General features: G+C 41.8%; 1 protein-coding gene across 2 annotated transcripts in view; it reads right to left on the bottom strand.

Moving 5' to 3' along the window:
- LOC126162362 (integrator complex subunit 13) overlaps positions 1-25,424 on the bottom strand; it is a 302,316-nt gene that overhangs the window by 187,970 nt on the left and 88,922 nt on the right. For both annotated transcript variants that reach the window (XM_049918816.1, XM_049918815.1), the window contains exons 8-9: positions 10,113-10,329; positions 8,373-8,537 (exon numbers count right to left, since the gene is read on the bottom strand). In XM_049918816.1, coding sequence (XP_049774773.1) covers positions 8,373-8,537; positions 10,113-10,329 — 382 coding nt within the window. The remainder of the gene's footprint in view (positions 1-8,372; positions 8,538-10,112; positions 10,330-25,424) is intronic.

Genomic DNA, 25,424 nt, shown 5'->3' with positions numbered 1-25,424 from the left:
AAGGAGAGGGAAAGACGAAAGGATGTGGGTTTTAAGGGAGAGGGTAAGGAGTCATTCCAGTCCCGGGAGCGGAAAGACTTACCTTAGGGGGAAAAAAGGACGGGTATACACTCGCACACACACACATATCCATCCACACATATTTAAATATGTCTGCTTGTATCTATATATGTGTGGATGGATATGTGTGTGTGTGCGAGTGTATACCTGTCCTTTTTTCCCCCTAAGGTAAGTCTTTCCGCTCCCGGGACTGGAATGACTCCTTACCCTCTCCCTTAAAACCCACATCCTTTCGTCTTTCCCTCTCCTTCCCTCTTTCCTGATGAGGCAACAGTTTGTTGCGAAAGCTTGAATTTTGTGTGTATGTTTGTGTTCGTTTGTGTGTCTGTCGACCTGCCAGCACTTTCATTTGGTAAGTCACATCATCTTTGTTTTTATATATATATATATATATATATATATATATATATATATATATATATATATATATATATATATATATATACACACCTAAAAACAAAGATGATGTGACTTACCAAATGAAGGTGCTGGCAGGTCGACAGACACACAAACGAACACAAACATACATACAAAATTCAAGCTTTCACAACAAACTGTTGCCTCATTGCCTCATCAGGAAAGAGGGAAGGAGAGGGAAAGACGAAAGGATGTGGGTTTTAAGGGAGAGGGTAAGGAGTCATTCCAGTCCCGGGAGCGGAAAGACTTACCTTAGGGGGAAAAAAGGACGGGTATACACTCACCCACACACACATATCCATCCACACATATACAGACACAAGCAGACATATTTAAAGACAAAGAGTTTGGGCAGAGATGTCAGTCGAGGCAGAAGTGCAGAGGCAAAGATGTTGTTGAATGACAGGTGAGGTATGAGTGGCGGCAACTTGAAATTAGCGGAGATTGAGGCCTGGTGGATAATGGGAAGAGAGGATATATTGAAGAGCAAGTTCCCATCTCCGGAGTTCGGATAGGTTGGTGTTAGTGGGAAGTATCCAGATAACCCAGACGGTGTAACACTGCGCCAAGATGTGCTGGCCGTGCACCAAGGCATGTTTAGCCACAGGGTGATCCTCATTACCAACAAACACTGTCTGCCTGTGTCCATTCATGCGAATGGACAGTTTGTTGCTGGTCATTCCCACATAGAATGCATCACAGTGTAGGCAGGTCTGTTGGTAGATCACGTGGGTGCTTTCACACGTGGCTCTGCCTTTGATTGTGTACACCTTCCGGGTTACAGGACTGGAGTAGGTGGCGGTGGGAGAGTGCATGGGACAGGTTTTTTCACCGGGGGCGGTTACAAGGGTAGGAACCAGAGGGTAGGGAAGGTGGTTTGGGGATTTCATAGGGATGAACTAAGAGGTTACGAAGGTTAGGTGGACGGCGGAAAGACACTCTTGGTGGAGTGGGGAGGATTTCATGAAGGATGGATCTCATTTCAGGGCAGGATTTGAGGAAGTCGTATCCCTGCTGGAGAGCCACATTCAGAATCTGATCCAGTCCCAGAATGTATCCTGTCACAAGTGGGGCACTTTTGTGGTTCTTCTGTGGGAGGTTCTGGGTTTGAGAGGATGAGGAAGTGGCTCTGGTTATTTGCTTCTGTACCAGGTCAGGAGGGTAGTTGCGGGATGCGAAAGCTGTTGTCAGGTTGTTGGTGTAATGCTTCAGGGATTCCGGACTGGAGCAGATTCGTTTTCCATGAAGACCTAGGCTGTAGGGAAGGGACCATTTGATGTGGAATGGGTGGCAGCTGTCGTAATGGAGGTACTGTTGCTTGTTGGTGGGTTTGATGTGGACGGACGTGTGAAGCTGGCCATTGGACAGGTGAAGGTCAACATCAAGGAAAGTGGCATGGGATTTGGAGTAGGACCAGGTGAATCTGATGGAACCAAAGGAGTTGAGGTCGGAGAGGAAATTCTGGAGTTCTTCTTCACTGTGAGTCCAGATCATGAAGATGTCATCAGTAAATCTGTACCAAACTTTGGGTTGGCAGGCCTGGGTAACCAAGAAGGCTTCCTCTAAGCGACCCATGAATAGGTTGGTGTACGAAGGGGCCATCCTGGTACCCATGGCTGTTCCCTTTAATTGTTGGTGTCTGGTCTTCAAAAGTGAAGAAGTTGTGGGTCAGGATGAAGCTGGCTAAGGTAATGAGGAAAGAGGTTTTAGGTAGGGTGGCAGGTGACCGGCGTGAAAGGAAGTGCTCCATCGCAGCGAGGCCCTGGACGTGCGGGATATTTGTGTATAAGGAAGTGGCATCAATGGTTACAAGGATGGTTTCTGGGGGTAACGGATTGGGTAAGGATTCCAGGCGTTCAAGAAAGTGGTTGGTGTCTTTGATGAAGGATGGGAGACTGCATGTAATGGGTTGAAGGTGTTGATCTACGTAGACAGAGATACGTTCTGTGGGGGCTTGGTAACCAGCTACAATGGGGCGGCCGGGATGATTGGGTTTGTGAATTTTAGGAAGAAGGAAGAAGGTAGAAGGTAGGGGTGCGGGGTGTCGGTGGGGTCAGGAGGTTGATGGAGTCAGGTGAAAGGTTTTGTAGGGGGCCTAAGGTTCTGAGGACTCCTTGAAGCTCTGCCTGGACATCAGGAATGGGATTACCTTGGCAAACTTTGTATGTGGTGTTGTCTGAAAGCTGACGCAGTCCCTCAGCCACATACTCCCGACGATCAAGTACCACGGTCGTGGAACCCTTTCCGCCGGAAGAATGACGATGGACCGGTCAGCCTTCAGATCACGGATAGCCTGGGCTTCAGCAGTGGTGATGTTGGGAGTAGGATTAAGGTTTTTTAAGAAGGATTGAGAGGCAAGGCTGGAAGTCAGAAATTCCTGGAAGGTTTGGAGAGGGTGATTTTGAGGAAGAGGAGGTGGGTCCCGCTGTGACGGAGGACGGAACTGTTCCAGGCAGGGTCCAATTTGGATAGTGTCTTGGGGAGTTGGATCATTAGGTATGGATTAGGATCATTTTTCTTCGTGGCAAAGTGATACTCCCAGCAGAGAGTACGAGTGTAGGACAGTAAATCTCCGACGAGGGCTGTTTGGTTGAATCAGGGAGTGGGGCTGAAGGTGAGGCCTTTGGATAGGACAGAGGTTTCGGATTGGGAGAGAGGTTTGGAGGAAAGGTTAACTACTGAATTAGGGTGTTGTGGTACCAGATTGTGTTGATTGGAATGTTGAGGTTTTGGAGGGAGTGGAGCTGGAAGTGGGAGATTGAGTAGATGGGAGAGACTGGGCTTGTGTGCAATGAGAGGTGGTTGAGGTTTGCTGGAAAGGTTGTGAAGGGTGAGTGAGTTGCCTTTCCGGAGGTGGGAAACCAGGAGATTGGATAGTTTTTTGAGGTGAAGGGTGGCATGCTGTTCTAATTTGCGGTTGGCCTGTAGGAGGATGCTCTGAATAGCCGGTGTGGATGTGGGAGAGGAAAGATTGAGGACTTTTATTAAGGATAGGAGTTGACGGGTGTGTTCATTGGCTGAGTTGATGTGTAGGTGAAGGATTAGGTGGGTGAGGGCAATGGATTGTTCAGTTTGGAACTGGTATAGGGACTGATGGAAAGAAGGGTTGCAGCCAGAGATGGGAACTTTAAGTGTGAGGCCTTTGGGAGTGATGCCAAATGTCAGACAAGCCTGAGAAAATAAAATATGCGAGCGTAATATGGCTAGGGTGAAGGCATGTTTGCGGAGGGAATGTAAATAAAACTTAATGGGGTCGTTGTGGGGGTGTTTTGAGGGTGACATGGTATTAGAAGGTTGAAAGTTTAACAGGAGGTTACGCCGATCACCTGCCACCCTACCTAAAACCTCTTTCCTCATTACCTTAGCCAGCTTCATCCTGACCCACAACTTCTTCACTTTTGAAGACCAGACATACCAACAATTAAAGGGAACAGCCATGGGTACCAGGATGGCCCCTTCGTACACCAACCTATTCATGGGTCGCTTAGAGGAAGCCTTCTTGGTTACCCAGGCCTGCCAACCCAACGTTTGGTACAGATTTATTGATGACATCTTCATGATCTGGACTCACAGTGAAGAAGAACTCCAGAATTTCCTCTCCGACCTCAACTCCTTTGGTTCCATCAGATTCACCTGGTCCTACTCCAAATCCCATGCCACTTTCCTTGATGTTGACCTTCACCTGTCCAATGGCCAGCTTCACACGTCCGTCCACATCAAACCCACCAACAAGCAACAGTACCTCCATTACGACAGCTGCCACCCATTCCACATCAAACGGTCCCTTCCCTACAGCCTAGGTCTTCATGGAAAACGAATCTGCTCCAGTCCGGAATCCCTGAAGCATTACACCAACAACCTGACAACAGCTTTCGCATCCCGCAACTACCCTCCTGACCTCGTACAGAAGCAAATAACCAGAGCCACTTCCTCATCCTCTCAAACCCAGAACCTCCCACAGAAGAACCACAAAAGTGCCCCACTTGTGACAGGATACATTCTGGGACTGGATCAGATTCTGAATGTGGCTCTCCAGCAGGGATACGACTTCCTCAAATCCTGCCCTGAAATGAGAACCATCCTTCATGAAATCCTCCCCACTCCACCAAGAGTGTCTTTCCGTCGTCCACCTAACCTTTGTAACCTCTTAGTTCATCCCTATGAAATCCCCAAACCACCTTCCCTACCCTCTGGCTCCTACCCTTGTAACTGCCCCCGGTGTAAAACCTGTCCCATGCACCCTCCCACCACCACCAACTCCAGTCCTGTAACCCGGAAGGTGTACACAATCAAAGGCAGAGCCACGTGTGAAAGCACCCACGTGATCTACCAACTGTCCTGCCTACACTGTGATGCATTCTATGTGGGAATGACCAGCAACAAACTGTCCATTCGCATGAATGGACACAGGCAGACAGTGTTTGTTGGTAATGAGGATCACCCTTGGTGCACGGCCAGCACATCTTGGCACAGTGTTACACCTGTCAGAACTCCGGAGATGGGAACTTGCCCTTCAGCATATCCTCTCTTCTCACTATCCACCAGGCCTCAATCTCCGCTAATTTCTAATTTCAATTTGCCGCTGCTCATGCCTCACCTGTCTTTCAACAACATCTTTGCCTCTGTACTTCCGCCTCAACTGACATCTCTGCCCAAACTCTTTGCCTTTACAAATGTCTGCTTGTGTCTGTGTATATTCGGATGGATATGTGTGTGTGTGCGAGTGTATACCTGTCCTTTTTTCCCCCTTAGGTAAGTCTTTCTGCTCCAGGGATGGAATGACTCTTTATCCTCTCATCTTTGTTTTTAGATATATTTTTCCCACGTGGAATGTTTCCCTCTAATATATATATAAAGAAACATTCCACATGGGAAAAATATATTAAAAACAAAGATTCCATGACTTACCAAACGGGAAAGTGCCGGTAGATAGGCACAATGAAAAACACACAAACACACACACAAAATTTCGAGCTTTCGCAACCCCCGGGTGCTTCGTCAGGAAAGAGGGAAGGAGAGGGAAAGATGAAAGGATGTGGGTTTTAAGGGAGAGGATAAGGAGTCATTCCAATCCCGGGAGCAGAAAGACTTACCTTAGGGGAAAAAAAGGATAGGTATACACTCGCACGCACACACATATCCATCCACACATATACAGACACAAGCATACATATTTAAAGACAAAGAGTTTGGGCATGATCTCTATATATATAAACAAAGATGATGACACTTACCAAACAAAAGCGCTGGCAGGTCAATAGACACACAAACAAACACAAACATACACACAAAATTCAAGCTTTCGCAACAAACGGTTGCTTCATCAGGAAAGAGGGAAGGAGAGGGAAAGACGAAAGGATGTGGGTTTTAAGGGAGAGGGTAAGGAGTCATTCCAATTCCGGGAGTGGAAAGACTTACCTTAGGGGGAAAAAAAGGACAGGTATACACTCGCGCACACACACACACATATCCATCCGCACATACACAGACACAAGCAGACATTTGTAAAGGCAAAGAGTTCACACGCAAAAAAGGGTTCAAATTTTGTACAAAAGTAGACAAATACATGTAATTAATAGTTGTCCCATTGTTTTGAGAAAGTTTCAGCCACTGCCATGACACAGCACTCTAAAATTTCACATAAAATCTTCAGAAACTACTATGAAATCTTGTAGAAAGTTTATTTTCAGACAAAAGAAGCTTAAGTTCATCAATTTTCATACAGGATTGGAAAGTTGATAGTATTTTGTCGTGTATACAGTGTTTCAGAGATCTGCTGATCTCATTTCAGTCACTCATACTCATCCTTAATTCAGGTTGGCTGTTGCAATGTTTCATGGTAGAGCTAAAGTTGGGAACCACAATGCAAAATGCTCCTATCACATCACAAAAATAGGTCCACCCCGGCCAGAGGTAGGAATGAAAAGAATGGAACTAGCTTTTTGACTTATCTGGCAGTATCAAAGACATTTAAATCTTTTAAGTTAATCCTACTTCCCCAGGACAGTGAGCTCTCTTAGCTGCATTGTGTTGGCACACCTGCATCTTGCAATTCATAAGCTAAAGTCCCTGATCCTGTGCGCAAAATCCAGGACATTTGCCAGCCACAGTAAATAACATGTTATATCATACGGCTGAAGGTTGTAATAGCTAAAAGAGTTTTTCTGAGGGATAAAATTTCTGGGCGTGGATTTTTTCCTGGACGAACACTACAACAGTTTTTGGTTTTAGGTGGGGGTGACTGATTGTTTCCCGGAGAGGACCTTTTCTCCCCCAAATCCATCCCCTGTTACATGTATGGTAATGGATGTAAGAAAGACTATAAGCACATTTATGTGCTTCTAGAGAGTGGGATACATCTATAATAGGAAGAATCGGAGCTTGAAGTGCATCTCTAATTGAAAATAGCACAGTGTGGGGATGCATGCATCCTAAACTTTAATGACTTTTTGTGTCATACTGCACGACATGACAAATGCCATGTTGGATGACATGATGGCATGTGTCATGCTGTACAATATGACATCAAGTATCATGTTATTTTACTTGATACACTGCACGATATTTCATGACATGGGTACTAATACTAACAAGTGAAAAAAGTGTGAGTATGTCAAGATGTTTTGAATTAAATGTCTCGAAGCTGCCAGGTAAATTGAAAAGCCAGTTCCCTTAGGACATATTCACCTCCCCCCCCCCCTTTTTTTTGCCATGATAAGAGTGTTTTTCATTCTGGTTGCTTTCATATTTGATTTGCTCCTCCCCCTTCCCTTCTCCCCTAATCTGTTATACTCAATGTTTTTGCTACTCATCTTTCTGTGTCTTTTTATGGCTCCCCTATGTCAATTTGTAGTTTATGATAAGGTGTTTTTCACCTCTGTTTTACATGACAACTGTGTCCCATACTTAAGACTTTCATTGTTCAACCAACTAAGTTTTAAAGTTTCTCAAATTTACTCACTTTTTAGTGATATGAGTCCTACATATCTGAGTTGTAACTATTTCTTTATTGTTCCAGTCTGACACTGTGTCTGATGATGTGTAATTGGAATTAATAAACAATTACATAATTGCAACAGACTGCTCACTCGTCTGAATCTGTTATGCATAAATTTTAGTGAATAGGTTTTTGAAAGTTATGTTACGGTGAGTTACTGTGGTAGTTTAGCCACGGAGTCAAGCAGAGTCCACATCCAGCACTGGTGACTGGGGAGAGCTCCTGGTTGCACTGGTTGCCTGTCCTGTTATGCCTTTAGGCAATTATTAATGCTTCTGTGTGTGTGTGTGTGTGTGTGTGGGTGGGTGGGTGGGTGTGTGTGTGTGGGAAGGGGAGGGGGGTGGGGGAGAGGAAGGAGGGATGGGAAGGGTGGTTACAGGTTTCACTGAGAGTAATGGGAAGGAGACTTGAAAAGGAAAATCTGAAAGGAGGAGGGTCAGGTGAAGAAAAGCAACACAGGGCGCAAAAATGGCAAGATAATGTAAAGAATGAGCCATTTGAAGCCAAAATGAAGTGATTCTGGCATAGCTCCAACTTTTACACAACCCCTTTCTTATCCTATTACAGCCTAGCTTTCAGTGGTTCCCAAGTTAAAGTTTGGCTGTAGTATAGCATGCTACATTTACAATGCTAAAATTTTGAAACAATCCTAATAGTTTCCTTCACTTGTCAAATAAAGCACAATATTTTTTAATGACGCTGTACTTGAGTCTTGAATCCTGTAAACTGCAGGTGTAGACTACACAGGCATTCTATTGTTGTCATTGTGAAATAATAACAATAATAATAATAGCAAAATATATTAATTAACTACTGAATATACTAATATTGCTGTTCTCATTGAGATAATTGGATATCTTTTTGATTTAATATGGGACATATGGTAAAAGAAACATACCATCCTCAGATTAAAAATTAGTGTTGATGAAATAGTGATGGGCCAATACTTTGTATGGCGATCAAGTCGGGCTCTCATCTTGTCTAATGGTGTCTCTGGCTCAGTTTCATCATATTTTCGTTTCAGAGGTATCAGTTTGTTATTCTGCATTAGCACCCCAAAATCCTAAAACGAAGAAAATATAAAATCAGTGGATTCACTCAACACTGGCAGGAAACTGTACATGATGATGATGATGATGATGATGATGATGATGATGATATAAATAACATGCTTTGCTTTACTTAAAAGTACATTTAGTTATACATGTACATTAACGTAGTTTTTTTGTGTCATATGTAAATGCCAACAAATAATTGTGTTTGCAAAAAGAAAATGAATTGGGAGTATAAGTCACTCAAAATACTGGTACTGTATGCACTATCTCACTCAGTAATCACATTTGATGGTGGTCTGTCTCTCTTCTTGAACACTGGGGTAATACAGCGAGTAAGATATCTTTCAAAAAATCACAACACACTGATCTAGTTACCTGGCTGAAAACCCATAAACTTTTTGTCATTACACTTGGATAAACACTCTAGTATAATTTCATGATGCTTATGTAGAAATAATGAGGTACAACCCCTAAACAAAATGTGCTTCTGATGTGCCTGAAACTAAAAGTTTACAGTCAGTCTGTATAACCAGATTTTACTTATACTATTGATACACAGACTTTCTAGAACTAAGGAGTGTTCAAGGAGCAGCTGGGTGCTGCATGGTGGTACACAATATACAAGATGAAATAAAAGCATGGAATGGAAGACACAGTTATGGCTATAAAGAAACCACAATGGATGTTGGGATGGCATTTAGGTAATGTATAGTAAATCTACCTAGGAAGTTCTTTTCTGGATTCCACAAGATAAAAAACAGATCTAGGTGATGACATAATGGAAGGTGGATAGATGACAAAAATGAACTTGCAGGAGTGACATGGGGAAGTCTGGAGAAGACCAATATCCAGTAATGGATGTCAAATGGCTGATAATGATAACTATGAATGAAGTGTGATAACAGGCATTTTCAAAAATTTGAAAAAAGTAAGATGTCAACCCAAAGACTACTAGTTAGCCCTTTGATGGTATGCCACAAGAAACAATAACAGTTATAACTATTTCATTTCTGTCATTCGTATCTATGCTACTTAACGTAAAGGAAGCAACCAATGCAAATAAAATATTTCCAAACTCAGTTGATAATGTCATATCCACATAATCCTCTGGTTACAAAGTTTCAACTGCCAATGCTTTTCAAATGTGAAATTACCCTTACTATTCAAGGCACAGATTACAAATATCCAGAAAAGAGAGGTACAGTACATTTAAATCAGTTGACAGAAGAGCAACCTGATTTCTATGAGAACATGGTAAATAGGTTTCAGAAGAGTAAGTTCAAAAATATTGCTACATTTTTATATTATCCTGGTTATAATATGAACATAACTAATTACATACACCATGCAAAAGTGGTATATGGGACAATTTCTTTTAATAAAACTAAGTACATTGTAGGTAGATCAGTAACTGCTGTACAGTTTACCAAGAAGAGCAGCCATAGTGAAATAAATTGATGTAATGAAATAGATTCAGCTCTCTGAAGGTTCTTAAAAGAAGTAATCAATGAGAAAAGACCTCTTAAACAAGTAAGTGATAAAAATAGCAAAAAATTTAAAAAATGAAGTAGCTAAATTAGTACCGTTATCCGATAATCTGTCACACGACCTCCACAACCTTCACTGATAGAAGGAGGATCTTCCAAGACACTACGTGCAGTTACTAAAGTGTGGACAAATATTTCTCCGCCATGGGCAGCAAGCAAATGTGAAATTATCTTTCCTCCAGTTTTCCTTGGCATTTCCAACATGACAGAACGACCATTCAGCAAGAAGTTTATGAGACACGAAGAAGGCCGGCTATGGAACAAGATAGCAATAGATTAAATTAGATACACTGTTCATTGTGGAGATCTACAGGGAAGAACCCCTAAAGGATGTGGAGGATGTCAAACAAACAAAAATACACAATAAATATTTACAGAAAACCCTCATATCTTAACATTCTTTCCACAGATCTTAAATGAGACGATCCTCAAGGATGCAGAAAATCTAAACAAATTATACACTTCTGTCATGTTCACATTAATTAAAAACTTGTAACAAATATTTCAATATATACACACTAATGTATATAAAACAATACCAAGGCTAATAAATCCAAGCACTTACAAGAACAAAATTAGTTTGCAAGTCACTTACACAAATCACACTGCTGCGCTGAAGCTGTGGCAAAGTCGAGTATTTCATAGCATTCATATTATGAGATATAATTAATAATAAAAACATCAATATATTCTACTAAAAAAATCATCAATGAGTACAAAGAGTTGACCATCAATAAATACTTTAGGTTCCTCTTAAACTGTACTTAATTAGTTGCATCTTGTATGCTTGTTGACAAGCTACTGAAAATACTGACTAATAGACATCATTCTGTATGAAAATTGACTGACTTTTAAGTCTTTATGAAGAATATTGTTAAATTTTATTTGCTATTTATCACAAAGTTTGTATCATCTGTAAATAAAATGCACTCATCATCTGGTAATGTTGCTGTTGAAAGAACGTCAATATGAACAATAAAAAGTAAGAGTCCTAAGAACGAACCTTCTGACAAACACACACAAACATACATAGTAAAAGTGTATTGAATGCATTGGGACTGAAATATTTGCATTTTTTTAATTATACACTCTCCACTTTGATCAAGTTTTCTGTACTTGTCAGTATTATTCTTTATGATTTTCAATGTGCATAATACCTATAACAACACGATAACCTTCCATAACAGTTAAAACACTAGTTAGAGGATGAACACGTTTAAGACAGTGAAACCCAAGTACATACACAGGGCTGTGTTAGCCTCGCCAGCTACACTGTCCAGTGGCAGAGCTATGTATGGGTTAAGGGGGAAGGAGGGTGGGGAGAGTTGCAATGTCTCTGAAGAAAGACATTGTCCAGAAGAAGATCAGCAACATATTTAAACTCTCCTTTACATGCCTGCCAACTGCTCAATGCCTCAGCTAGAGGGCGAGTAGTTACCATTACTCCTTTCATTATTTTCATTCTATTCAAAACCTTCCAATATCATTTTAGCATACTTAAGTGATGATAAAAGACAAGTAAGTAACAAGAATGAAAAATACACTACTGACCAAAACATTAAACAACAGGGTGTCTGTTCATCTCTCTTGGCAGACATTACTGATTCTGTTACATAAACGGAACATAGTAGAAACAGTTACATTGGTAGACTTAGTGTTAACAACACCTGTGCTGCACTTTCTTATGTCACTGAAAGATAGAAAGAAAGCAAATATTCACTGTAAACTATAGCCTAACTGCTACAAAAAGGAGACAGATGACTAAAAAACTAAATGAAACTATTTTTAGAAACAAAATAAGTTGTATATACATAAACAGTTCTGGGCTGTGAAAACACAGATGCTCAAAATTACTGTGTTGGCTATTAAAATCTATTACAATACAGCTGAGAGAAAAAGAAACCACGCTTTTTTGCCATAAAGTTCAGTGTTATACATTCCTTATTATACAGGTCATTTGCATGAACATATGACTTACTGATTAAAGTCATTACGCTCTCTGCACATGTGACAAAACCAGTGGCACAACTGGCTAGTCAGTAGCGACTGAGAACATGTTTGGATCTCATACAAATATGACAGAATGGACGTAAAAAAAAAAAGCATTTATATCATATGATAGTAACTAAAGGTAAAAATCTGAAGTCTCTCCTAACATACTAATTATCTGTATAAAACCTAATGGTTGAAGTGCATAATGTTATTACACGCAGAACTGGAGATACGGCTCAAGCATAGGATTTTCTCTGAATACCAAAGAATTACGAAGGAAAAATATTTGAACATATATGCATTCATTGCAGTGTGAAGGAGAAAGTGTTCACTTTCTCCTGGGTTCAAGTTTTGCTTGTTTTGCTGATTTCAGAAAATTATGATTGATGTAACAGAAAGCTGACAGTCTTAAATATCATAAAGCATTTGGCAATGGGTCAAGTGGCTCAATGCAACTCCACTAACATTAATTCCCAGTTTGGGAAAAGTTGCACTACAGATTAAGAAAATTATAAGATTTAATCAAAAAGTTTCTGTTTGAAGGTCATACAGTCCAGAATTAGTATGCCAATCGGACAAATTTGCTGTGAGCACTGAAGCAATCTGTTGTGACTCGCCAATCTTTCAAACTGCCGCCGCACTGTTACGCGCGTCCTTTACATGTGGCGCTGTCTCCCAGCCATGCAGCAGCCACGCCACCTAAGCGGCCAGCCAGCCAGCGGCCGCTAGACTTTGACTCAGTTATGATTTGACTGTTAAAGTGTACACATGTCTTACTCTGTTTACTTGATCTGTGACTTTCACATATTGCATCTTCCTTGAAATATATTTGTTCAACTTGAAGTTATAACAATTGGCGACGAGGTAGTGATTTTTCTTTTCCATCGTTGAGCCACATGTTTCCATGGCTACTTTAGAGCAACTATTGCGAGGTCTCATAGAACAGCAAACGCTTCTCACAAATGCGATTCGTGATTTCGTCGCGACATCAAATGCGAGGCGTCTCTCGTCGTTGTCTCTACCTACTTTTCCTCTTTACGACAAGACGGCGGAAGACTGGTCTGATTACAAAAAACGTCTTCGACAGCACTTCTTGGCATTTCATGTCGCGGACGAACAAACATGTAAGTCTCTGTTCCTTTCATGGATTTCACCTCAAATGTATCGGTTGTTGTTGCAATTGGCTCCTTTGAAAGATCCTGTGTCTTTGTCCTTTGCTGAAATGTGCTCACTTCTGTCCATCTATTTTCAAAAGCAAACACATGTGGTAGCCTCTCGTGTTGCCTTTTATCGTTGTCAAAAACAACTGAGTCAATCCTATCGCTCTTGGGCTGCTGAACTTCACTGCCTCAGCTGGAGCGCAAATAGAGGCATGGGGTGACATCAGAGGGAAATACAAGCTCTGCGCGATGTTGACGAAGCGTGTGGCGTGTCCCCGCCGGCCGACATGGCCGCAGTACGCTCCCAAGCGCAGCCTCAGCCTAACCGTAAACAAACCTCTAAGAAACTACAGCAAAACCCACGGCAACTTCTTTCATGTCCATGGTGTTTTACGAAACATTCACGAGAAGATTGTCCACAACGTTGGGCTGTGTGTCACAAATGCAAAAAAAAGGGGTCATGTGTCATCCGTTTGCAAATCCGACAACATATATGGTGTTCATGAACATGGCGCTGATTTTGATTCTGTGTTATCTGTCAATTGTAATTCTTCCCTTTCAAGGAAGTTATTCCTCGCTGTCCAAATACTTGGTCGAGATGTTCTCACGCAGGTGGATACTGGTTCTGCTGCCACTATCATCAATTCTTAGCGTATCTTCAGTTGAGTTCTCCAATCCTGTCACCTGTCACTAGGCAATTACAGACTTACAATAAACAGAAAATTTCTCTCTTGGGACAATTTGATGCTGAGGTATCTAACAAATCTGTCGTTCGCACTGTTCCCATATTTGTGGTCGACCATAGTAACACGGAGAATCTTTGTGGTTTTGATGCTTTTCGCATTTTTGGGTTCTCCATAGATCACTCTCTCAATATCGTCTCTGATGCTATTCCTTATGCTCAATTGAATTCCTTGTCAACGACATTTTCGTCCATTTTTTCTCCTGGGTTAGGCCGTGCAAACGACTTTGAAGCTCTTATCACGCTCAAACCCACTGCTCCGCCTAAGTTTTTTCGGGCTCGGCCCATTCCTGTGGCCCTTCGTGATCAGGTCAAATAGGAGCTGGATTGTCTCACTGCTTCCGGGGTCATGCTTCCTGTCACTTCCAGTGAGTGGTCCTCTCCTGTCGTCGTCGTGAAATGGTGATATTCGTGTCTGTGGTGATTTCAAAGCCACTTTCAATGCTCAATGCCTTATCGACACTTACCCTATGCCTCGACCTGAAGAATTGTTCACTAAACTTGCTGGAGGCCAGTATTTTTCTAAACTTGACCTGTCAGAAGCTTATTATCAACTCCCTCTCTACGCTGCTTCCCCGCAGTTCCTGGTCCTTAACACGCCTCTCGGCCTCTATCAATACCAATGATTGCCATTCAGGGTTGCCAGCGCCCCTGCTCTCTTTCAGCGATACTTGGAACAATTATTGCTAACTGTGTCTGGGTGTATAAATTACCAGGATGACATTGTTGTCACTGGCTCCACCACTGACTAACATCTTCAAAATCTCCACACACTTTTTCATGTATTACAGACTGCCGGTCTTAAACGTAATCTTCAGCAATCAAAATTTTTTCAGGCATCTATCACGTACTTGGGGTTTCAACTCTCTCGGGATGGTATTCACCCCCTTCAGCAAACTGTCGCTGCGATCGATGACCTTCCTCGCCCTACAACTGTTAAGGAACTGCAGGCCTTCTTGGCGAAAATAGCATACTATCACAAGTTTCTACCATCTGCTGCTTCGGTGGCTCAGCCGTTGCATCGCCTGTTGCATAAACACGTGCCTTTTCACTGGTCCGCATCATGCGATGCGGCTTTCAAGAAATTGAAGACTGCTGAAACAGGCCCCGTGCCTGGCTACTTATCGACCTGGCCAACATCTTGTTCTTGCCACGAACGCCTCTCAATACGGGGTCGGTGCAGTCCTTGCGCACCGTTTTTCTGACGGTTCTGAACAACCCATTGCTTATGCCTCCAAAACACTCACGGATGCCCAACAAAAGTATTCTCAAATTGAAAAAAAACTTTGGCCATTATATATGCTCTTCATAAATTTGGTGTTCTTCTCTATGGATCCAAATTTCATCTTGTTACAGATCACAAACCACTTGTTTCCTTGTTTCATCCATCAACGTCACTTACCAATAAGGCTGCACACCGCCTCCAGTGTTGGGCTCTTTACCTGTCTCATTTCAGTTATGAGATTCATTTTCGGCCGACGGCTCAACATGCAAATGCTGATGCACTGTCTCGCCTTGCCATGGGTCCTGATCTGGCATTCAATAGGGATGAACTTTTGTGTTTCCACCTGGATGTTGCCAAGCAGCGGGTTGTGGACGGGTTCCCCATCACCAGCCACCGGCTGGCGGCTGCTACGGGTTCTGATGCTACCCTCTCCTGGGTTTTACACTGTATTCAGAAGGGTTGGCCAGATCGTCCGTCCGCTAAGACTTCTGATCCATTGCGGAACTACTACACTTTGCGTTACCACCTCACAGCTATGGATGGTGTTATCCTCCTTCCCACCAAAAATGCTTCGCTGCATGTTGCGATACCTGCGTCTTTGTGTGCTTCGGTCTTGCGCCTCCTTCACCAAGGGCATTGGGGTGTCTCTCGCACAAAATCTCTGGCGCGCCGTCATGTGTACTGGCTCGGCATCGACTCTGAAATCACACATATGGTCGCTGCCTGCAGCCCTTGTGTGTCACAGGCCGCCGCCCTGAAGTAATCTTTGTCACCGTGGCCTTCGCCTGAGAAGCCCTGGGAGCACATTCATGCTGACTTCGCGGGACCTTTTTAGGTGCTTATTGGCTTCTCGTTATTGATGCCTACTCTAACATTCCTTTCATTGGCCGTTGCAAGTCGCCTACCACCGCGGCTACCACCAATGCTCTAGCTCGCATTTTCTCTTTGGAAGGCCTTCCCTCTACTCTCGTTACTGATAATGGTCCGCAATTTGCCTCTTCCGATTTTGTGGATTTTTGTGCCCGTCACGGCGTCATGCATGTCACGGCCCCTCTGTTCCATCCACAGTCAAACGGTGAGGCTGAACGACTGGGCTGCACATTTAAGGCTCAAATGAGGAAATTCCTGACTTCTTCTGCTGCTGATGATGCGCTTCTCCAATTTCTGGCTTCTTACCGTTTCACCCCCATGGGCGACCACAGCCCGGCTGAGCTCTTACATGGCCGACAGCCCCGCACGCTTTTTCATCTTCTGCGGCCTTCCACCTCATGGCCACAGGTACCTTCACTTGGCCGGTTCACCAACGACGACCTTGTATGGGTACGGGGATATGGCAGGCAGCCAAAATGGAGTCCTGGCCGCATCTTACGACACCGTGGCCAACGCCTGTATGAAGTACAGGCGGACACGGGTGTTGCAGTGCGTCATTTGGACCAGCTTCGGCCTCATGTGCTGGCAACGCCTGTTCCAGATGCCACTACACCACCTTCAGCTCTACCTGATGCTCGGGATACTGGAAACTCTCATTACTCACAGCACAGTCCTCTCACCATCATATCGGTGCCAGCACAAGAACTGATGCCAAAACCAGGAGACGTGCCCATGCAGGAACCAGATGACCATCATGTGTCAGAGCAATTCTACTCGCCTCCTCCTCCTACAGACGCGGACACATCGCCCATGTCTCCTGTTATAACAACCGGACTTGCCACAACGGGCAGACTGGTGCACGGGGCCCCAGCAGATTCAACCCCCACGTCTCCTGTCATCTCGACCCATTATCATCGGGGACACTTCCATCCGTACGGGAAGCCTCCTCCTCGAGACTTTACGCCCAGTCAAACAACACCTATGGACGTTAGCAATCTACAGGCCACCTCCATCAAGACCTGTGCAAAAAATTCAAAGGGGGGAAAAAGTGTTGTGACTCGCTGATCTTTCAAAGTGCCGCCATACAGTCTTGTGCGTCCTCTACATGCGGCGCTGTCTGCCAGCCATGCAGCAGCAGCAGCGCCACCTATGCGGCCAGCCAGCCAGCGAACGCTAGACTTTGGCTCAGTTATGATTTGACTGTTAAAGTGTGCACACGTCTTACTCTGTTTACTTGAGCTGTGACTTCAAGTATTGCGTCTTCTTTGAAATATATTTGTTCAACTTGAAGTTATAAAACAATCACCCACTGATGCACCAAGCTGAACATATCTGTTTGGTAAAAGGCCAGGTCCTGCTGCATGGAGTAGTCTCTAATTGCCTGCTGCACATCCTCACGCAACAGGAATCACCGACCCTTCAAGGACGTTTTTAAGGGACTGAAGGTATGATAATCGCATTTGTAATTATCAGAAGCTCAAGTGTCTCTCACTACCATTGGCATAACTTCTGCATTGCGGCATTTGTGGTCTGGGAAAGTGCTTTATCATGAAGCAGCAGCACCCACTGCCACAGCTTTCCAGGACATTTTCCCCAGATATGCTTCCTCATACACGTTCTTCATTCTCTGATGGATGTCTACCAGTGTTTGTCCTTCAGCAGCCAGTACATTAGACCTGTTTGGATGTGTTTAGTAATAACGTCGCCATAGTTCATGTTTCCACATTTACCGCATACATATTGGAAATAAACAAATGCCACACTAATCCCTTTCCTATATGTTGGTGACTATAAACCCAAACCAGAATTGTGCTATGTTGCATATATACTGCAGGAATGCCCTCAAATGGAAACTTTTTGATTGCCCTTTAGATGTTAAATAATATCAAGTTAGGTCTATAACTAATTGATTTCTGAAGAAAAGGACAGATTGCTTCTCATTGTAGAGATGACCTACTGAGCTGCAGTAACAATGAAAAGACTTACACATTACGGCTTTTGGCCAAGGCCTCCTTCAGCAAATTCACGCAAGCAAGCAAGCACACTTCATGCACATGTGCCCACTGCTGCCAGCAGCTGCAAGCGGTCAGAGCTACCAGTGATAGTGGTCACCAATGTAACTGTCTGCATCTCAATGGGTCAACTTTCTGGTAAATAGCAATCTATCCTTTTCCTAATACTGCTAATATTCCAACCTGGAGTTTCCATTGTTTAATTAATTTATCAACTTTTCTTCCAATCCTCAAGGTTAATAATTAAGTCTACTCTACAGCAACAGGCTAATCTCAGGAAGGCACATGTATGTGCTATCTGAATGTCACAGGACTAGGATCAGATCACACAGTCACAGTCCTTTTAAGTGGCTCCTTCATTTAAACAACTTATGATCATATGCACACTAGAAAGTTGTTATGTTCCCTGGATCAGTTGAATTAAGCATATAATTTCTTGTATAATGCTTAATATATGCCGCGGTGGTCTAGCAGTTCTGGCGCTGCAGTCCGGAACCGCGGGACTGCTACGGTCGCAGGTTCGAATCCTGCCCCGGGCATGGGTGTGTGTGATGTCCTTAGGTTAGTTAGGTTTAAGTAGTTCTAAGTTCTAGGGACTTATGACCTAAGATGTTGAGTCCCATAGTGCTCAGAGCCAACCAACCATGCAGAGACTTCCCCTATTTTCTATCATTATCACAACTTTTTTCTCTGGCGTTTCCTGCTTATCACTGCAGATCCTGTCAATTCATCTCTTTTCAATTCATATTCCTAATTTTAACCTTTCTTTATCTTGTCTTCCTTTGTACCTATTTTCTCCTTTTATGACTTAATTTTCTCACATTTTAGAAATTAGTATTAATATGTATGTTATTAAACAATTACATTCAGCTGTTGTTGTACTTCATCTATGTGTCTCAGAGACAAAATTGTTAACATTTCATCATGTCTCCATTCATTTATGTATCATAAAACACGTCATGGCAATTGTTTTTATCCATAGCAAGTTTTCAATGCACATCAGTGTGCACTAAATACAGCAATGCTCTTCCCCAATCACCTTGGAAATATCTCTTTAAATAGTTACATGAACCATGGACCTTGCTGTTGGTGGGGAGGCTTGCATGCCTCAGCGATATAGATAGCCGTATTGAAGGTGCAACCACAACGGAGGGGTATCTGTTGAGAGACCAGACAAACGTGTGGTTCCTGAAGAGGGGCAGCAGCCTTTTAGTAGTTGCAGGGACAACAGTCTGGATGACTGACTGATCTGGCCTGCTAACACTAGCCAAAACAGCCTTGCTGTGCTGGTACTGCGAACGGCTGAAAGCAATGGAAAACTACAGCCGTAATTTTTCCCAAGGGCATGCAGCTTTACTGTATGGTTACATGATGGTGGTGTCCTCTTGGGTAAAATATTCCGGAGGTAAAATATACCCCCATTCAGATCTCCAGGCAGGGACTACTCAGGAGGATGTCAGCATCAGGAGAGAGAAAACTGGCGTTCTACAGATTGGAGCGTGGAATGTTAGATCCCTTAACCCATTACTGGCCATTGTCCCTTTTTTGGGACGTGTATATTTTACTTATTTCTACGTAAGCAATGGAGCTTTTAGTCTTTATTGCTGCACCTGTAGGTTCAACTAACTGCTATAATGCCTGTAAATGTAAAATAAATGACTTTTTTCTAAGTACTTCACGCCAGGAAAATTATAAACTTGCCGATTTTTTGTTCTCGCACTTGGCAGCACTGTATGTCTGCTGGTAGTTCCTGGACGACAATGAGCTGGGATTTAGTTGTCTGGACGTGTTTGTTATGAACATATGGATGTCCATGTAAGATTAAGTATACTTCAGATTTTTTCAAGTAAGTGCAATATCGATATATTTTATGTCCCCCAATAATGGGACAATGGTATGTTACACTATCATTTATTGTTGATGTGCCCTATTCTTGTATACACGTATTATACAGAGAAGAATTGCATTTTATGTTCTTTAAATCTGATTTTTTTTCATGTTCTATTCGAATTTTAAGATTCCAACAGGATAAAGACTTTCCGTGTGGACTTACACTTGAAAAAATTCTAGCAGAACTAGCGAACCATCAAGAGACTGATGATGAAGATGATGACGTAGAAATGGTGATTATTCCACCTGATGCAGATGTAATAACAGATGAGGAAGACATTGACAAAAGTGTATTGAACAATGAGTCTGCTGTACAAGATGTAGCCGGTACTTTAGAGAGAAGCTCTCACTTTTGGATGTCCGACAGAGAATAGTGATGTTTTACCTATCAAAGAAAACAGGATCAGTACCAAAACGCAGAGGACCACAAGGCAGCAAATTGATGGAAGGACGGGTGAGAACAGATGTACGACTAGATCCAGGAAATCATTTCATTTTGTCAAGTAAAACACAGAAGAGAGCAAAACACGGAAGAGATGTGCTTACTGCAAGAAGAAAACAACAAAAATTTGTGATAGGTGCAATGTTGGTGTACACGACAAGTGTTTTGCTTCATTTCATACTGAATAGACATTCAATAATATTAAAACATTCTTTATTTATTGTTTGTGTTGTTTTTTACAATATTATGCATGGAGAATAAGGTTGTGAATTTGGATAGCGCATTTGGCCAATGTCCCAAAAATGGGACGGTCTATAGATTTTGTTCTAATAAACTGAAAATTTTCAAAACAACTTTTTATTCAATTAATCACGCAATGTAACGTATTTATGTATAAAAGTTTGCAAAAAAAGATCTGATAAGAGTTTTGGCCAGTAATGGGTTAATCGGGCAGGTAGGTTAGAAAATTTAAAAAGGGAAATGGATAGGTTAAAGTTAGATATAGTGGGAAATAGTGAAATTTGGTGGCAGGAGGAACAAGACTTCTGGTCCGGTGACTACAGTGTTATAAATACAAAATCAAATATGAGTAACGCAGGAGTAGGTTTAATAATGAATAAAAATATAGGAGTGTGGGTAAGCTACTACAAACAGCATAGTGAATGCATTATTGTGGCCAAGATAGACATGAAGCCCACACCTACCTCAATAGTACAAGTTTATATGCCAATGAGCTCCACAGATGACGAAGAGATTGATGAAATGTAGGATGAGATAAAAGAAATTATTCAGATAGTGAAGGGAGACGAAAATTAAAATTAATAGTCATTAGTGACTGGAATTCGATAGTAGGAAAAGGAAGAGAAGGAAACGTAGTAGGTGAATATAGAATGAGGGTAAGGAGTGAAAGAGGAAGCCACCTGGTAGAATTTTGCACAGAGCATAACTTAATCGTAGTTAATACTTGGTTCAAGAATCATGAAAGAAGGTTGTATAAATGGAAGAGGCCTGGAGTTTCTGGAAGGCTTCAGATAGATTGTATAATGGTAAGACAGAGATTTAGGAACCAGGTTTTAAACTGTAAGACATTTCCAGGGGCAGATGTGGACTCTGACCACAATCTATTGGTTATGAACTGTAGATTAAAACTGAAGAAACTGCAAAAGGGTGGGAATTTAAGGAGATGGAACCTGGATAAACAGACAGAACCAGAGGTTGTGGAGAGTTTCAGGGAGAGCATTAGGGAACAATTGACAGAAATGGGGGAAAGAAATACACTAGAAGAAGAATGGGTAGCTTTGAGAATGGGTAGCTTTGAGAGATGAAATAGTGAAGGCAGCAGAGGATCAAGTAGGTAAAAGATGAGGGCTGGTAGAAATCCTTGGGTAACTTAAGAAATATTGAATTTAATTGATGAAAGGAGAAAATATAAAAATGCAGTAAATGAAGCAGGCAAAAAGGAATACAAACGTCTCAAAAGTGAGGGCAACAGGAAGTGCATAATGTCTTAGCAGGGATGGCTAGAGGGCAAATGTAAGGATGTAGAGGCATATAACACTAGGTGTAAGATAGATACTGCCTACAGAAAAATTAAAGAGAACTTTGGAGAAAAGAGAACAACTTGTATGAATAGCAAGAGCTCAGATGGAAACCAAGTTCTAAGCAAAGAAGGGAAAACAGATAGGTGGAAGAAGTATATAGAGGATCTGTACAAGGGCGACGTACTTAAGAACAATATTACGGAAATGGAAGAGCATGTAGATGAAGATCAAATGGGAGAGGCAGCCCTGGTGAGCAAGATATATAAAATAGGTGAAATACCCTCAGACTTCAAGAAAAATATAATAATTCCAATCCCAAAGAAAGCAGGTGTTGACAGATGTGAAAATTACCGAACTATCAGTTTAATAAGTCACGGCTGCATAATATTAACATGAATTCTTTACAGATGAATGGAAAAACTGGTAGAAGCTGACCTCAGGGAAGATCAGTTTGGATTCTGTAGAAATATCGGAACACGTGAGGAAATACTTATCCTACGACTTATCTTAGAAGATAAAGGAAAGGCAAACCTACATTTCTAGCATTTGTAGACTTAGTGAAAGCTTTTGACAATGTTAACTGGAATACTCTCTTTCAAATTCTGAAGGTGGCAGGGGTCAAATAAAGGGAGAGAAAGGCTATTTACAATTTGTACAGGAACCAGAAGGCAGTTATAAGAGTTGAGGGGCATTAAAGGGGAGCAGTGGTTGAGAAGGGAGTGAGACAGGCTTGTAACCTATCCCCGATGTTATTCAATATGTATATTGAGCAAGCAGTAAAGGAAACAAAAGAAAAATTCAGAATAGGAATTAAAATCCATGGAGAAGAAATAAAAACTTTCAGGTTTGCCGATGACATTGTAATGCTATCAGAAACAGCAAAGGACCTGGAAGAGCAGTTGAATGGAATGGACAGTATATTGAAAGGAGGATATAAAATGAACATCAACAAAAGCAAAACGAGGATAATGGAATGTAGTTGAATTAAATCAGGTGATGCTGAGGGTATTAGATTAGGAAATGAGACACTTAAAATAGTAAATGAATTTTGGTATTTGGGGAGCAAAATAACTGATGATGGTCGAAGTAGAGAAGACATAAAACATAGACTGGCAATGGAAAGGAAAGCATTTCTGAAGAAGAGAAATTTGTTAACATCGAGTATAGATTTAAGTGCCAGGAAGTCGTTCCTGAAAGTATTTGTATGGAGTGTAGCCATGTATGGAAGTGAAACATGTACGATAAATAATTTGGACAAGAAGAGAATAAAAGCTACAGAAGAATGCTGAAGATTAGATAGGTAGATCACATAGCTAATGAGGAGGTATTGAACAAAATTGGGGAGAAGAGAAATTTGTGGCACAATTTGACTAGAAGAAGGGATCGGTTGGTAGGACATGTTCTGAGGCATCAAGGGATCACCAATTTAGTATTCGAGGGCAGCATGGATGGTAAAAATCGTAGAGGGAGACGAAGAGATGAATACACTGAGCAGATTCAGAAGGATGTATGTTGCAGTAGGGACTGGGAGATGAAGAAGCTTCCAGAGGACAGAGTAACATGGAGAGCTGCATCAAACCAGTCTCTGGACTGAAGACCATAACAACAACAACAACAAGAACAACAACAACAATTTAAACAAGACCTTATTGTATGTAATTCTTTAATAAAGCTCCATTAGTACATGGACATTCATTTTTCATTCAAAATTGGGCAAATTAGGCCATAATAAAAATTTTGTTCACCTATCTAATTACAGGAAATGCACAACTGATAGCAAGACTTGACTTTACTACAGAAGAGTAACAACACACATAAGTATGGCCATAATACTGCACCCTAAAGTAAGAAAATACATTTTTTTCATAGAGTCTTTTCTTATGGTACATGCAATGAGAATCAATTTTGTCAAAACTGATTTTACCATTTTATGACACAGTTAAGTAAAATGGTTTAAGTAATGTTACGCAATACAGTTAACATTTAAAGAAATGTAGCTGCTTCAATAAGTTTAGGAATACAAAGATTTGGGGAAAAAGTGCCATATATATTCAAATAAACCGATATAAAATTACAAATATGTATACATGAAAGGCAAAGCGTTTGAAAATAAAAAGTAGCACTCTGACCATTCCTTTGCTCAAAAGGTGTTTTCAGTCCCCCAGATCTCATCTAGTTTCACAGACTGCAATTCCATTTATGAAACAGCCAGTCTATGACTCTATCTATCTCTCTGCAGCTTCATTTTTGTAGAAAGGTCTGATACCACAACTGAAGAGATTGAGCTGATTTGTTCAATAATTACAACAATTGATGAAATGAAGCTATTTTCTGGGGCAGTGCAGCACCACAATTCATCACTGAACATGATGTGATGCCATTCATCAGCTGTCAATGCTTCCCGGTCACAGCACTGTTCCAGTTGCAGCCATTTGCATTGTGGTGCTAACGACAGCCTATGCATGGGACTGTAATTCCCTAGCCTGGTTGATGCTAGTCTCTGACCAATGGTGCAATATGACACAGAATGTCACAGGGAGTCAACTGCTTGTTCTCTGATGGCAGGTGCAGATGTGAAGGCGCTACAAAGTGCCTGGTGCATAATACAGCAATACTTGTTATGGTCAAATGTCGTCAACCAGAATGTTAATGACAAGTATGCCTGCCCTCACTCTCATGTAGTTCAACATCAGATCACTGTTGCATCCAAACGGACCAAAAATCTGGATATTACACACTTTGACTTGCTAGTCAAATGGAGAGCTATAATGATGCCGCTTTCAAACTCTATCAGGTGCTGATATGGCTGTCACACACAAGTGCATGGCTTCTCTGTGTGCTTCACAGTGAACACTCAATATCTGATGCTGTTTATGACTCTTCTACAGGGTGAATCATCAAAAATTTGCACCACAAATATTGTGAAAATGAAATGTGCTATTCATGAACGGTTTCCACAGAATGGACTGGTAGACAGGGGCTCATATTGTTAGCCAATAAACAGATTATAATAATACTTAGAAAGTGTATTTTTGTGCAAACGTATATTTCATTGGATGGAACATTGCCTATTGACATTAACAAACTAGAAGTACGATAAATTAGAATGTCAGTCATGTTTGTTGCAGGAGTCTAGTGCAAGACATTTACAAGATATCGTGTTTTGAAAACTTCCCAAAGTGACATTTGCTTGTGACATTCAACCTGTGTATTTGCTAGGTACAAAATTGTTATGTTTTTTACAGTGTGCCTGTGTGTTCCTTGCGTGCACTTCAATTTGCTACAGTTAGTGTGTGATAGTCCAAGTAGTACGTCATGAGTGGATGATGGGATTTACCAACGCAGAAAAAGCTGACATGCTCATGGTGTATGGAAGGAGTAGGAAGAATGCCGTTTGTTTTTGTTTGGTGTATGCGGCCAGATATCTCAATAGACATCAACAATCTCTCTACAACTATTTACATGAAGGTGGTA

Source organism: Schistocerca cancellata, chromosome 2 (assembly GCF_023864275.1).
Source record: "Schistocerca cancellata isolate TAMUIC-IGC-003103 chromosome 2, iqSchCanc2.1, whole genome shotgun sequence".
NCBI classification, from domain to species: Eukaryota; Metazoa; Arthropoda; class Insecta; order Orthoptera; family Acrididae; genus Schistocerca; species Schistocerca cancellata.
Note: the sequence above shows the minus strand (reverse complement) of the source record. Positions and strands in the feature narration are given on the sequence as shown.